The 15,902-nt window shown below is 47.9% G+C and overlaps 1 protein-coding gene across 2 annotated transcripts; it reads left to right on the top strand.

The window, feature by feature from the left end:
• The first annotated feature begins 901 nt into the window (after positions 1 to 901).
• CASP14 (caspase 14) lies at positions 902 to 9,123 on the top strand. Of its 2 annotated transcripts, XM_060182408.1 has the most exons (8): positions 902 to 1,085; positions 1,502 to 1,661; positions 2,617 to 2,709; positions 4,071 to 4,220; positions 4,331 to 4,556; positions 5,377 to 5,493; positions 6,127 to 6,230; positions 7,785 to 9,123. In XM_060182408.1, the coding sequence occupies exons 3-8, from the start codon at positions 2,683 to 2,685 to the stop codon at positions 7,884 to 7,886; spliced, it is 726 nt and encodes a 241-aa protein (XP_060038391.1). In that variant the 5' UTR covers positions 902 to 1,085; positions 1,502 to 1,661; positions 2,617 to 2,682; the 3' UTR covers positions 7,887 to 9,123. The 2 variants fall into 2 exon arrangements, with proteins under 2 accessions (XP_060038391.1, XP_007537606.1); XM_007537544.3 differs by lacking the exon at positions 1,502 to 1,661 and having other exon boundaries at positions 903 to 1,085.
• Positions 9,124 to 15,902: the final 6,779 nt, after the last annotated feature.

Here is a 15,902-nt window from a genome sequence, read left to right as displayed (position 1 = left end):
AATGGTGGTTTGCAATCATTGTGTACACCTGAACTCTATACCATGTTACAATCCAATGTCACTTTTCCCCCTTTTTTAAAAATTAGTAATCTCATAATGATCAACAAAGATTGTGGGATAAGAGGGGTGCAATTCCATACAATTCTCACCTCCAGAGTTCCGTATCCCATCCCCTCCATTGGAAGCTTCTCTATTCTCTATTCTCCCTCTGGGAGTCTGGACCCAAAGATCTTTATGGGGTTCAGAAAATGAAAATCATGCAAAATGAAGTAAGACAGAAGAGAATCCAGGCTGAAAAGAATCAAGGAGGAGGGGCACATGGGGGAGGGGAAGGAGAGAGAGAGAGAGAGAGAGAGAGAGAGAGAGAGAGAGAGGGGCTGAATCATTTGGTTAAAGTACTAGACTGAACCCTCTGGGACTGGACCCTCCTGGGGCTGGATGCCAAGGGTGGCCACTGCTACCTGGGTGATGCAAGGCGGTGATGTCACCTCTGGGAGTGTCCCTTTGCATGTCAGCAACAATGCCGGTGCCCCAGGTTGCTGAGGACATACCGTGTGAACTCGTAAACAAGTGAAATTGTTCTTATCTGCACGACCAGAGTGGGGGAGAAATGGAGGGTCAGGGGGATGGAAGTGACAGGTGGACAGGAGGCAGGCATGGGGGACCTGGGTGCCAGGGGTCAGGCTGGCATCAGAGTCTATGCCTCAGCCTCCTTCTCTGGGGGCGGGGGGGGCAGTATCCGCTGAGCCCTGCCTGCCCTCATTCATTCATTCATTCATTCATTCATTCCATGAGCATCTGATTGAATTTCCTCAGCAGGGCTGTGCCAAGGGTGTGTCCCCACGACTGTCAGGAGATTTGTTTGAGTGACAGGAAGCTGGGTAATAAAAAGGTGGCAGCTGGGCTGGGGAAGACACAGCCTGTGTTCTCAGGAGAGGCCTGAGCAGAGTCTGGGCCAAAGTCAGCACGTGGCCTGGTCCAGCCCCTGGGGTCCGGTCCTGGCTGTCGGTGGTGAAGGCGTTGCCCCCATGAGCCTGACTTTAAGGAGGAGCTGACTCCAGAATTAGTGACCGAGCTGGACAAAGGTACCTCCTCCCTCACAGTCTTTCTCTCTCCGTCTTCTCCCCACCTCTCCCAGCAGGAACAGATGCTCAGCACCATTTGAGCAGAGCTGAAGTATCCAGCCAGCCAGCTAGCCTTTCTTTCCTTTGTTCATTCCTCTGCTGCTTGGTGACTCCCCCCAAAATCCCCACCCCACCCCTTCCCCCTGGCACCAAAATCTGTGACCTTGATGGCCACCAGTCTAGAGCCGGGCTTTGGATCCCAAACACAGAACCTTCAGACCCAGAGAGGAGAGCAAGAGCGAGAAGCAGGATATCCTCAGAGCGCGAGTCTAAGCCGGCGAAGGTGTGGGGCGCTGGGACTGGGAATAACGCCTTCCGGGGGTGTTCAGCCTGGGAGCTTTCAAACACCTGGCACTCGGGCTGAGTCTTTTTTTCAGGTGACAAACCCAGTCCTGGAGAGAAGAGAGAGGTGTTTGAGGGTGCGCGGCTGGAAGGGGTGGAGTCTGGCTTCCATTCTGGTTTGTCCGGTCTCAAAACTCATACTCCACACTATTTCTCGTGTCCTTTCACACTGTCCTGGGTTCCTCCCTCCCCACGGTATTGGCTTTAGTGTGGGCTTTGTGGGGAGGGGGAGGAACGAGGGAAAGGGAGAGGGGTTTAATGTTTTAATGTTAATTTCCTGAATGCAAGGACCAAATCTGTCTCGTGTGGTGTGTCCTCGGAGACAGAAAAACAGGTAGAAAAATCATGGACCGTTGGATGGCTAAATGGATAGATAGACGGATGGGTAGATGGACAAGTGGATTAACAGCTAGCTAGATGATAGTTGAGTGATGAGTGATGGATGGATCCACTGATGAAAGGATGGCTAGATTGTAAATGGATGGGTCTATTAATAAATATGAGGATGAATGACAGATGAATGGAGAGATGGATGAATATGAATTGAAAGGTAGGTAGATGATGAGCAGATTGATAAATGGTTGGATAGAGGGATGGATGGATAAATGATTGATAGATAATGGATGGATAGACTAATAATGGATGACAGAATGATGGATGACTAGATGGATGATGGATGGATGGAATATTATGGATGGATGGATGGATGGATGGATGGATGGATGTGTGGTGGGTTGATGAATGGTTGGTGGATGGATGGATGGATGGATGGATGGGTGGGTGGGTGGGTAGTAGATGGATGGATGGATTATGGATGGGTAGATGAAGGATGGATGAATGGATAGATGGATGGATGGATGGATGGATGGATAACTCATTGTATTTGTAAGTGTGAGGATGAATTGATGGATGAATAAAAAGTGGATGAATAGATAGGTGGGTGGGTGGATGCAAGCATGCATGGATGCAAGAATTGGTGGATGGATGGAGGGAGGGATGGATGGATGGATGGATGGATGGATGGATGGAGTGATGGGTGAATGGATAGATAGTCTATTAATCAAGCTGCCATGATGGTTGCCTTATTCAGTCTTGAAAATCTAGTTAGACAAATTTCTCTGCCCCCCTGACCCCCTCTTCCTTACTTTAGAGACCTTCACACTCCCTTCTCTTGACCCTGCCAGTATCAGTCAAGGGTTCAGAGATTGAAGCAGACATGAGTGGTCCCCAGCCTTTGGAAGAGGTGAGTAATGTGTAGGTTTAGAGAGAGAGGGGTGGGAGCTTCTGGAGAAAGGAGGAAAGAAAGGGTCGATGTTTCCAAGACTGTGGGGGGAGCATGGTAAAAAGAATCATGACCCAAATTCAGAGCTAGAAGATCCCCTGTGAGTGCTCCGATGGATAAGAAGACTCAGGGAAGTCAAGTCAAGGAAGGTCTCTTACATCTGTCTCGGTGACCAAATCCTTGTTGTCATTGTCCCCAATAGCCTGCTTCTGTCCTGAAAAGAAGGTTTGACCCCAGTGTCCTTCTCTAACATGGGATCAGATAGGATCTACTAGCTAATGTATTTAAAAATTCTGAGATCTGCACAAGTGAGAAGATTTCTTTGCAAGGGTAGGGAGTGGCATGCCTGGTTAAGCGAACGCACTGCGGTGCTCAAGGACCTGGGGGAAGCTTCACGAGGGGTGAAGCAGGGCTGCAGGGGTCTCTCTGTCTCTCTCCCTCTCTATCTCGCCCTTCCCTCTTGATTGCTGGCTGTCTCTAGACAATAAATCATAAGGATAATTTAAAAATTAAATAGAGAGAGACTGACTATCTGCCCAGCTCAGCCATGTAGAATATCAAGAACCAAAGTCAAGATCCAGGCTGAGATGGAGTCCTTGCTGACAGTTTAATTTTTTTTTTCCCCTTTGACTTCCTTTTTATTTTTCCCCCAGGGTTATTGCTGGGCCTGGGTGCCTGCACCAGGAATTCACTGCTCCTGGAGGCCTTTTTTTTTTCTTCACTTTTGTTGCCCTTGTTGTTTTATTGTTGTGGTGGTTGTTATTGTTCTTATTGCTATCGTTGTTGTTGGTTAGCACAAAAAGAAATGGAGAGAGGAGGGGAAGACAGAGATGGGGAGAGAAAGACAGACACCTGCAGACCTGCTTCACCGCCTGGGAAGCGACTCCCCTGCAGGTGGGGAGCCGGAGGCTCAAAACGGGATCCTTCTTCTGCCGGTCCTTGCGCTTTGCACCACAGGTGCTTAACCCGCTGCACTACCGCCAGGCGCCCCTCGACAGTTGACTATTCTGATACCCCGAGTTCCCAGGTGAAGTTCCCAGAGCCACTTGCCTGCCACCTGCCACGTACTCTGCTACTTCACTCCCCGTTTTGTTTCCCTCCCGCCCGGTGATTTTTCATTCTTTTGTTTTTTTTCTAGTTTATCGGGGAGTGATCTGGAATGGATCCTACTCCATAGCCACGCCTCCCTGTCCGAAGGGAGACTGTAACTAAGCACTCTGCACCAGACACAGATACCTAAGCCCCTAACTCCTTTGGAATACCTTCCTTGCTTCTTTCTGATTCACCTTCCCTCCCCTGATATGTGTCTCCTCTTGGCCCAGGAAGCGTACGACATGTCGGGGGCCCGCCTGGCCCTGACACTATGCGTCACCAAGGCACGGGAAGGTTCTGAGGCAGACCTGGAAGCCCTGGCTCGGATGTTCAAACAGCTGGAATTTGAGAGCACCGTGGTACGCGACCCCACGGCTCAGGTAGTGTTGCTCCAGTCCCGGGGTCTTCGGGAAGGTCGGGAAGAGGGCTGAACAGAAAGATCGTTTCTGAGAGATCACACCTGAATCTGGATTCTAAAATCTCCCCGCAGCAATTCCAGGAAGAGTTGGAGAAATTCCAGCAAGCCATAGATGCCCGAGAAGACTTTGTCAGCTGTGCTTTTGTGGTGCTCATGGCACACGGGCTGGAAGGTCAACTCAAGGGTGAGGATGACCAGATGGTGAATCTGGAGAACCTCTTCGAGGTGCTGAACAACAAGAATTGCTTGGCGCTGAGGGCCAAGCCCAAGGTGTACATCATACAGGCCTGTCGGGGAGGTAAGGTCAGGGCTTACCTTCCCGCCCCAGTCTGGGCCCAGACCCAGAGCCCCTGCCAGTCCTGCTCTCAAGGCTAACGTTGGGTCTTCTTCTTGCTATCTTTCTATCTGATGGGGGGATGTAGGGGTGTGTGGATGAGTGCATGAATTATGGAGAGATGGATGGATGGATGGATGACTGGATGGGTGGATGGATGAATGGATGGATGGATGACTGGATGGGTGGATGGATGGATGGATGGATGGATGGATGGATGGATGGATGGATGACTGGATGGATGGATGACTGGATGGATGGATGACTGGATGGATGGATGACTGGATGGGTGGATGGATGACTAGATGGATGGGTGACTGGATGGATGGATGGATGGATGGATGGATGGATGGATGGATGGGTGGATGGATGACTGGATGGATGACTGGTTGTTGGATGGGTGACTGGATGGGTGGATGGATGGATGGATGGATGGATGGTTGGGTGGATGGATGACTAGATGGATGGGTGACGATGGATAGATGGATGGATGGATGGATGGATGGATGACTGGATGGATGGATGACTGGATGGATGGATGACTGGATGGATGGATGGATGGATGGATGGATGGATGACTAGATGGATGGGTGACGATGGATGGATGGATGGATGGATGGATGACTGGATGGATGGATGGATGGATGGATGACTAGATGGATAGATGATGAATGGATGACTGGATGGATGGATGGATGGATGACTGGATGATGGATGACTGGATGGATGGGTGACTGGATGGATGGATGGTAGGTAGATGATGTCTGTCTCTCTGGTGTTACAGAACAAAGAGACCTTGGAGAGACAGTAGGAGATGACATTGTTGTGATACTGACAAAAGATGGTCACCAGACCATCCCAACTTACACAGATGCCCTGCACATCTACTCCACCATGGAGGGTATGAACTCCCTGGGTGGCCCAAAGTGGCCATCTGCTCCTCCTTACCCCATGCTGCACCTTCAGGGGCCACCCTTTTCCCATCCCTACCAGAACCCACGTGAACCCCCTTCTTTTTTTTCTTTTTATTAGTTATTTAATATTGATTTACAGAATTACAAGGTAACAGGCATACATCTCTGCACTGTCCCCACCACCAGAGTTCTGTGTCCCCACTCCCTCCATTGGAAGCTACAACAGTTCTCACAAGGTTGCAGATGTGGGTAGACTACAACTCTCTGCCTAGATTTGTCTACATTTGCCCTTTTTTTTTCCTGTGGTCCCATCTTATTTTCCTTTCCAAGTCACACCTACACCTATAACTACATCCAAATATCCCTTCCTCTTTCCTCTTCTCTCTCTGGGTCCTGATGGAGTTGGGGTTCAGAGCCCTCTGGGCATCTTCCCCTGACATTTCTCCCCGTCTGGGAGCCTGGACCCAAATTCTTTATGGGGAGCAGAAGGTGGGAGTTGTGGCTTCTGTCGTTGCTTCTCCGCTGGACATGGGTGTTGGCAGGTGGATCCACACCCCCCATCCTGTTTCTCTCTTTCCCTAGTGAGGTAGAGTGAACCCACTTCTCTGATATCCCTGCAGGGTACATCGCCTACAGACATGACCAGGAGGGCTCCTGCTTCATCCAGACCCTGGTGAAAGTCTTCACGGAGAATACAGGATCCATCCTGGAGCTTCTGACTGAGGTGAATTGGGGCAAGGAAACGGAAATGCCTCCTCTCTCCCAGACTGGGCTGGGGCCCAGCAGAGTGGGTGGAATCTCTTCCCAATGTTAATGCAAGTCCCCCCCCCATCCTGGCCGCCAACCCCAGATCTGACCCAGGACCTCACATAACATTCCCCAACAAGAACTTCCCTCATACAAGGAATTCCAGAGCTGATCCATCACAGGAAATTCCAAACTCATCCAGTGTGGGATCACTTAGATGGCATGAAGGTGTGCTCCATGTAAATATGATCCCTGGAGCTGAATTAATGCTGGGACACATTTTTCTTTTAATTGTTATTATTAGATAAGACAGAGAGAAATTGGAAGTCAGGCAGCAGCACAGTGGGTTAAGCGCATGTGGCACCAAGCTCAAGGACAGGCATAAGGATCCCGGTTCGAGCCTGGGCCCCCCACCTGCAGGGGAGTTGCTTCCCAGGCAGTGAAGCAGGTCTGCAGGTGTCTGTCTTTCTCTCCCCATCTCTGTCTTCCCCTCCTCTCTCCATTTCTCTCTGTCCTATCCAACAACAACAACATCAAGAACAACAATAATAACTACAACAATAAAGCAACAAGGGCAACGAAAGGGAAAATAAATAAATATTTTTTTAAAATACAGAGAGAAATGGAGAGAGGAGGGCCTGGGTGGTGGTGCCCCTGGTTGAGCGCACATGTTACCATGTGCAAGGACCCAGGTTCAAGCCCCTGGTCTCCACCTGCAGGAGGAAAGCTTTGTGAGTGATGAAGCAGGGCTGCAGGTGTCTCTCTGTCTCTCTCCCTCTCTATCTTCCCCTTCCCTCTCAATTTCTGGCTGTCTCTATCCAATAAATAAATAAAGATATTTTTAATTGAAAAAAGAAATTGGGGGGGGCGGGTGGTGGCCAACTTAGCTAAGAGCACATAGTGCAAAGCACAAGGACTCACCCAAGGATCCCGGTTCGAGCCCCCGGCTCCCCACCTGCAGGGGAGTCGCTTCCCAGGCGGTGAAGCAGGTCTGCAGGTGTCTCTCCCCCTCTCTGTCTTCCCCTCCTCTCTCCATGTCTCTCTGTCCTAGCCAATAAAATGGAGGAGGGGAATGGCTTCTGGGAGCAGTGGATTCGTAGTGCTGGCACCAAGCCCCAGTGATAACCCTGGAAGCAAAAAAAAAAAAAACTTGCTAATATGTACACTTAACCCGGAGTGCCACCACCCGGCCCCCTGGGCACATTTTTCTTATTCTGATGATTATGCAATTAAAAAAAGAAAAATCCACTGATTTTTTTTTCCTAAGAGAAAATGACATCAATGCCAAGGATTGAACCCAGGTCCTGGGCCCCACCAGGTATACAAATCTCAGACACCAACCTGCTGGGATCTCTCCCTGATGGAGGCTGCGTGATGGTGGGCGGACATCTACAAGAAAAAACAAACCATCACTCCCTCTTGAGGCCCGGAGAGCAGACCGCCTGGTTACATTCTGCGATGCTCCCTCTGTGGAAGCCCACTAGAGCGGCCCCGGGGCCCAGTCCTGACCTGTCCCCCCCTTCAAATACAGGTGACCCGGCAGATGGCAGATGCTGAGTTGCTTCAAGAAGGAAAAGCGAGGAAAGTAAACCCCGAAATCCAAAGCACCCTTCGGAAAAAGCTCTACCTGTAACAGAAGCAAAGAAGGACTCTCTGGTTCCCTCTCTCCTCTCCCTCTCTCTGTCTCTCTCCTCTCCCTCTCTCTGTCTCTCTCTCTGTCTGTCTGTCTCTCTCTCTCTCTCTCACCTATGAATACTGACAAGCATCATTCATTGTGTCCCCCACATTTTCTCTTCCCAAAAGAAGGCACCTCTGTCATCACATCCCAAGTAGGGCTTCTCCCTCAGTCGGGACTTTTAACTTGTGGCCTGTTGAAACTGACTCGAAAGCATGACAGTTAACTTCCTTCGTCACTTCTTCTACAAAAGAGGCCATTCATTCAGTGATAGCACTCTCTACTCTATACTCAACCCATTTAAGGATGGGTGGATTCATGGATGGATGGATGATGGATGGATGGATGGATGGATGGATGGATGGATGGATGGATGGATGGATGGATTCATAGATTCATGGATGGATGGATTCATGAATGGATGGATGGATGGATGGGTGGATTCATGGATGGATGGATGGATGGATGGATGGATGGATGGATTCATAGATTCATGGATGGATGGATTCATGGATGGATGGATGATGGATGGATGGATGGATTCATAGATTCATGGATGGATGGATTCATGGATTCATGGATGGATGAATTCATGGATGGATTCATGGATTCATGGATGGATGAATTCATGGATGGATTCATGCATTCATGGATGCATGGATAGATGGATAGATGGATGGTTTCATGGATGGATGGATTCATGAATGGATGGATGGATGGATGGATGGATGGACCACTTAAAAATCTGTCCCGTCTATAAGTCTTAATCTGCCTAGAATATCCAAAAAGACATCATGACACTTCATTGTGTGGACACCAAGTTCAGCCTCCACTCTCCCTCCTCTCATGCCCTTACAGCTCCAATGCCTACCAACCAGCGACTGAACTCATCCACCATCTCCCTCACCGTGAACTCACCCTTGCAGTAAGACAGGTGCCTTCTCGTTCTAACCCTCGCCTCTAAAGCCTATGCTGTCACTACTTTCCTCTAAGCGGAAGCATCCTGTCCCCACCCCACACACACACACCTATGAACCTCTCTACCTCTCACCCCACCTATTCCAGGAAACCATTCCTACTCTGCTCTCTAGTTGATGCCATGCTCTCGCTGAGGAGACCATGGCTCCAATGTCTTGAGGATGGAGAACAAGTCTTTTGATCAACGTTCAATAAACAACTGTCAAATTAAAAAAAAGAAAGAAAATGTTGAAATCTTTATTCTGGGCCTCAGCCTCAAGGGGAGTGTGAAAGTCCTGAGGGACTTTGTTCCTTTCCACCCCAGAAACCATTCTGCCGCATCTCTACGTCTGTCATTGGTCGTCGGGACCTTTAGCCCAACTCTGGCATCAAAAGCAAGTGTTGGGAATCATTTGTCTTTTTTAAAAAATATTTTATTTATTAATTAATGAGAGGGATAGAGGGAGAGAGAACCAGACATCACTCCGGTACTTGTGCTGCCAGGAATCAAACTTAAGACCTTATGCTTGAGAGTCCAGTGCTTTATCCACTGTGCCACCTCCCAGACCACTGTCTTTTTTCTTTTCTTTTTTTTTCTTTCTTTTCCTTTTTTTTTTTTTAGGGAGCAGTCAAAACTGTCCAAGCTGAAAATTTTATAAATATAAAATGCCTTAGTAATTGATAAAGTTGCATACCCCGTCTTCCATACCTGGTGCCTTTGTATTTTCCACGTGTCAGCTCTAGAATCTTCTCTGGGAGACATTCAGACTCAAAGTTGTGACTCTTCAGACACACAAGGGAACGTGGAGAGCCCACCTCCCCACCCCAGTTACTGGGTGGGTCACCATTATTTCACAAGTGTGGCTCCTCTGAGAGCCCGAGGAAGATGTGACTAATCTACCTCACCTTCCTGCCTACTGAAATTGGGCAGAGTCCCAGAAACCTCAACCCTTGGAGCACTCCTGCGAACACAGACACACTGTCCCTGATCCAGCTGAACCTCTCTGTTGGGGAGTGAGGGACTGGTTTAAGGTCACTGAGTTCTGAAGCTGCAGATTCATAGGTCTGAACCCAATGGTGTGAAAATAGTCATGGCGGATAATTGGGATGGTGTCGGTGGGAATCATGGAGCAAGAGTCTGAGGCGGGGTAGACCAGATAGACGAAGTGGATTGGTGCCATCCACCTGAGACCTTTACACCCATCTATGAACGAGCCTGTACCACCGACATCCAATGACTCTAGAATCTTCAGTCTCAGGGTTCAGAGAACTTTGACCCACTCGCCAAGTCTACTCTGTCACTTGGTTTTAGGACAAAAACTTTATTGTCACGCAGTCATGCTCACTTCTTCCTTTTTTCTTTTCTTTTCTTTCTTCCTTTAGTGGGGGGGTGGGGTGAGGGAATGGGTTGTCCTGCACGGTAAAATACAGTCGTTGGTACATGAGTAACATTTCTCAGTCTTCCACATAACACTCTAACCGCCCCCACCTAGGTCCTCCTCCGCCATCATGCTCCAAGACGTGTACACTCCTGCCCCCACCCCAGGGGCCCTCACTTTGGTGCGATCCACCAGGCCCAGTCCACATTCTACTTGGTGTCTCCCCTTCTGTTCTGATTTCTCCACTTCTGTCCATGAGTGAGATCAGCCCATCTGCATCCTTGTCTTTCTCTTTCAAGCTCCATCCAGGAGGAGGGGAAGAAGGTGACTTCATCCTTCTTTTATTTTTCCTGATTGTTTTATCAGGGCGATTAATGGTTCACAGTCAACAGTAAATACTTACTGGTACAAATGTGACATGTCTCAGTTTTCTGCAAAACACTCTCCAGCCCCCCAACCTATGTCCTCTTCCAACATCATGTGCCAGGACCAGAAAACCTCCCCCACCCCAGGAGAGAGGGGGAGGAAAAGGGAGGGAGGGAGGGAGGGAGGGAGGGAGGAGAGAGAGGGGGGAGGAGGAGGGAGCACTCCCTTACTTTGGTACAATCCAGTCCAAGTTCTGCTTTGTGTTTCCCCTTCTGTTCTTATTTTCCAACTTTCTGTCCATGCATGTCATCCCAGACTCCGCTTTCTCTTTCCAGCTAATCTCACTCAGCACCACTGCTCAAAGCTCCATCTAAGAGCAAGTGAAGAAGGTGACTTCACCACTTTTTAATTTTTTTTAATTTATTTATTTTGAAGAGAGAGAGAGAGAGAGAAATCAAGAATGAAAGAAGAGATAGAAAGGGAGGGAGACGGGTTGGGTGGTAGCGCAGTGAGTTTAGCACACATGGCACAAAGCACAAGGACCGGCATAGGATCCCGGTTCGAGCCCCCGGCTCCCCACCTGCAGGGGAGTCGCTTCCCAGGCGGTGAAGCAGATCTGCAGGTGGTCTGTCTTTCTCTCCCCCTCTCTGTCTTCCCCTCCTCTCTCCAATCCAACAACAACGACATCAACAACGCAACAATAATAATAACTACAACAATAAAACAACAAGGCAACAAAAGGGAATAAATAAGTAATTTTTTAAATTTAAACAAAAAGGAGACGGCAGGACCATAGAAAAAATGAGCAAATATATATAACTATAGATGATATTTATAGAAACAATAGTCAACCCATGTCTTCACCTTAGGAGACACTGTAGTTTCCAGTGCAGGGAATCAAGATACAGAACTCTGGAGGTGGGAACAGTCCAGAGTGGGACCCCTGTGATCTCATAATCTTGTAAATCAATATTAAACCACTAATCATATTTTTAATATTTATTTACTTATTTATCCCCTTTTGTTGCCCTTGTCATTTTATTGTTGTAGTTATTATTGTTGTTGTTGATGTTGTTGTTGGACAGGACAGAGAGAAATGGTGAGAGCAAGGGAAGACAGAGAAGGGGAGAGAAAGACAGACACCTGCAGACCTGCTTCACCGCCTGGGAAGCGACTCCCCTGCAGGTGGGGAGCCGGGGGCTCGAACCGGGATCCTTCAGCCGGTCCTTGCGCTTTGCGCCACCTGCGCTTAACCCACTGTGCCGACTCCCCCACTAATCATATTTTTAAAAGAGAAAAGAAACAGGATGAATAGTCGACTTGGCAAAAGGAAGTCCCAAAAGAAACATTCTTCCTATTTCAAAATAAATAAAATATGAGGTTGGGTGATGGCGCACCTGGTTGAGTGCACATGTTACAACGCTCAAAGACCTGGGTTCAAGTCCCCGATTCCCACCTGCAGGGAGAAAGTTTTGCAGTGGTGAAGCAGGGCTGCAGGGGTCTCTCTTTCTGTCTCTCCTCTGTCTCCCCCTTCCCTCTCAGTGTCTGGCTGTCTCTATCCAACAAAGATAATTTAAAGAATTAGAAAAATAAATAAAATAAAATGAAAACTTTCAAGTAAATAAATAAATAATAAAGGAGAAAAAATGCTTTAAAACACTAGTTTAACATTCATTTTTTAAAATGAAAAAAAAACTCTGCATTCTTTTCACAGCTTTTCTCTGCACTCCAGACACACTGCTCTTATATCCGTCTTTTTTTTTAATTTTTATTTATAAAAGGGAGACACTGACAATAACCATAGGATAAGAGGGGAACAACTCCACACAGTTCCCACCACCAGAACTCCGTATCCCACCCCCTCCCCTGATAGCTTTCCTATTCTCTATCCCTCTGGGAGTATGGACCCAGGGTCATTGTGGGGAGCAGAAGGTGGAAGGTCTGGCTTCTGTAATTGCTTCCCCGCTGAACATGGGTGTTGACAAGTGGATCCATACTCCCAGCCTGCCTCTCTCTTTCCCTAGTGGGGCAGGGTTCCGAGGAAGCGGAGCTCCAGGACACATGGGTGAGGTCGTCTGCCCAAGGAAGTTGGGTTGGCATCATGGTAGCATCTGGAACCTGCTGGCTGAAAAAAGAGTTAATATATAAAGCCAAAAAAAAAAAAATGTTGACTAATCATGAACCTAAAGGCTGGAGTAGTGCAGATGAAGAGTTGGGGGGGGTCTGTGTTTTGTAGATAGCTAGTAGGCATTTTTTAGTTATATTCCAAATAGCCATACTAGTTTTTTTTCTTTTCTTTTTTTTTTTTTCTTCTTGAGCCTGACATCTGATATGCAGGTGGATCCTAATTATTGTCTGGGGAGATGATGTCATGGTTGGCAGAAGGACCAGAAAGCTGGATCAGGGAAGAGAGTAGCTCCCTAATATGGGAAAGGTGTATAAATATTGTTGACTGTAAACCCCATCGATTTGATGTGATCTGGGGCCCATATTCAGCCTAGGAGCCTGTGTGACCTCTGCATCCTGTAGATCTGAGCTCACATCCTGTGGTCATGAGTAGGAACGTTCCAAGCTGCCCCAATATCAGGACCCATCTTCCTCAGGTGTAGCATAGAGTATGTTGTCCAGCCTCCCTTCGGAGGATGGAACATTCTCTACCGTTGTTGATCCAGGTTGAGGGCAAGGTCCTATGGAAGCCCGCAAAAGGGTCTATTGTGTTGTTCCTGATAGAGATGACCGGTAACAGTGGAGAGAGGGATTTATTCAAAGTCTAGGCCCATCGTGTCTGTGTGGGAGTCTCAGGACTCCCCAACTAGGGCCCCAGCTGGTGGGGTGGTCTTCATCTCCATCCGTTCCCCCATGTCTGTGAGAGTCCGTTCATATCTTCTGTGCTCTACCTGACACTCAAGCTCTCTTGTGTTTCAAATAAAAAAATTCTCCGTCCTCTCATGACCTCTGATGAACCTTGAATGTAAGCCTCCCTGCGTAAACAGGAGGTTGGAAGCACCGAGGTGATGACTGGGCTTGTTTCCGTGTCCCAGATACAGCCCTGATTACCACAAGGCGTCGTGTGAATGGATGATAAGGAAGAGGTGATCTACAGAAGCATGGTCCTCCTCTTTCGACATTAGAACACAATGCAATTTCTGAGACTTGTGGAGAGATTGGCCAATCACACCTTTTGACAGATGCCACAATTAGAAGAATCAGATGTATGTCAGTAGAGACATGTTTTTGGTTTGTTTCTTTGTTTGTTTGTTATTTACTGAATAGAGACAGAGAGAATTTGCCCTTTTTTCCCATCTTTTTATTTACTCACTATTGGGTACAGACAGAGATAGAGATAGAGATAGAGGGAAAGAGACAGAGAGAGACCTGCATTCCTGCTGCACCACTCATGAAGCTTTTTCCCTGCAGGTGGGGATCAGGGGATTGAACCCGGGTCCTTGCTCACTGTAATGTGAGCGTTTAATCAGGTGTGCCACCACCTGTCCCTGAGACAGAATTTGAGAAGGAAGGGAGAGAGAAGGGGGGAAGAGAGAGAAAGACACCTGTAGCACTGCTTCACCACTCCTGCATTGCAGGTGGGGACCGAAGGACTCGATCCCGGGTCCTTGCACAGCGTGACATGTGCGTTCAACCAGGTGCATCACCACCTGGCCCTGGGAAGCTTTTTTTAAAAAAATATTTATTTATTCCCTTTTGTTGCCCTTGCTGTTTTAGTTACTATTGTTGCTGTTATTGATGTCATTGTTGTTGGATAAGACAGAGACAAATGGAGAGAGGAGGGGAAGACAGAGAGGGGGAGAGAAAGACACCTGCAGACCTGCTTCACCACCTGTGAAGCAACTCCCCTGCAGGTGGGGAGCCGGGGGCTCGAACCAAGATCCCTATGATGGTCCATTAACGCTTTGCTCCACATGCACTTAACCCGCTACGCTTCCGCCCAACTCCCTGGGAAGCATGGTTTTAACCCTCTCACACCTGCAGCCTGGGAGTGTTGGACTCTGGCAGGTTGGGTTCATTCTGACCCCTCAGACAGATTCTGGGATAATTATCGTTCCCATGAATGATGGCACAGAGTAGGGTGAGTTCCAGGTGGTTAAACAGAGGCAATGGCCCTCCCATACAAGCCGCAGAATTTGAAGGTGTCTGCAAAACCCAGAGGCCCACCGTGGCATTTCTCCTCCACCACATGCCTCTCCCACTGACAGGCTCCTACACTGCGGCTTCTTTGCGAGCTGCTCACAAGCTGTGCTGTCTGCTTATCGGCATCTTTCTTTAATAGGTAGATAGATGACAGACAGACAGATAGATAGATAGATGACAGACAGATAGATAGGTAGACAGACAGATAGATGATTGCTAGGTAGATGGTAGATAGATAGATAGATAGATAGATAGACAGACAGATAATAGCTGGATAACTGATAGATAGATTATAGATATATAGACATATAGATAGATAGACAGATAGATGATAGAATATGTTAGATAGATATATGATATTATATAGATATAATAGATATCATATGATAGAAGATAGATAAATAGATAGATAGACGATATATAGATGATTGCTAGGTAGGTGGTAGACAGATAGATGATAGATGGATAATAAATTGATTGGTACACAGACAGATGATTGCTAGATAGATGATAGGTAGATAGATGACAGATGACAGATGATAGATAGATAGATAGATAGATAGATAGATAGATAGATAGATAGAGTAGAGGGAACTAAGAGAGAAGGAGAGACAGAGACAGGGACAGGGACAGAGAGACACCTGAAGCCTTGTCACTCATGAGGCCTCCCCCTGCAGATGGGGATCAGGGGCTTGAACTCAGGTCCTTGTGCATTATAGCAGGTGCACGCAGCTGGGTGCACTACACCCCAGGGCCCCTCCTTTTTAAAACATGTATTTACTCATTTCTGTGAGAAAATGAGAGAGAGAGAGATTGAGAGAGGAGGGCCTTGCTCAGCTGTGGCATCAGGAATCGAACTTGAGGCTTCACATATACAGATATTCACCTTCAGATGCCTTTTGTCCGGGCTGGGGAGACAGCACAGTGACTGTGCAACACCCCCCACACACACACCCCACTTCCTGCCCGAGGCTCTGAGGCCCCAGGTTCCATCCCCAGCACCACCATCAGTCAGAGCTGAGCAGAGCTCTACTTTTACTTATTGATATGTTTATTTATTTTTAAATTCAAAAACCACTTCTTCAATAAAGGGGTATTGGGATTGGAAAATATATACATTTAC

This window comes from Erinaceus europaeus, chromosome 23, assembly GCF_950295315.1.
Source record: "Erinaceus europaeus chromosome 23, mEriEur2.1, whole genome shotgun sequence".
In the NCBI taxonomy this organism is placed as follows: domain Eukaryota; kingdom Metazoa; phylum Chordata; class Mammalia; order Eulipotyphla; family Erinaceidae; genus Erinaceus; species Erinaceus europaeus.
Note: the sequence above shows the minus strand (reverse complement) of the source record. Positions and strands in the feature narration are given on the sequence as shown.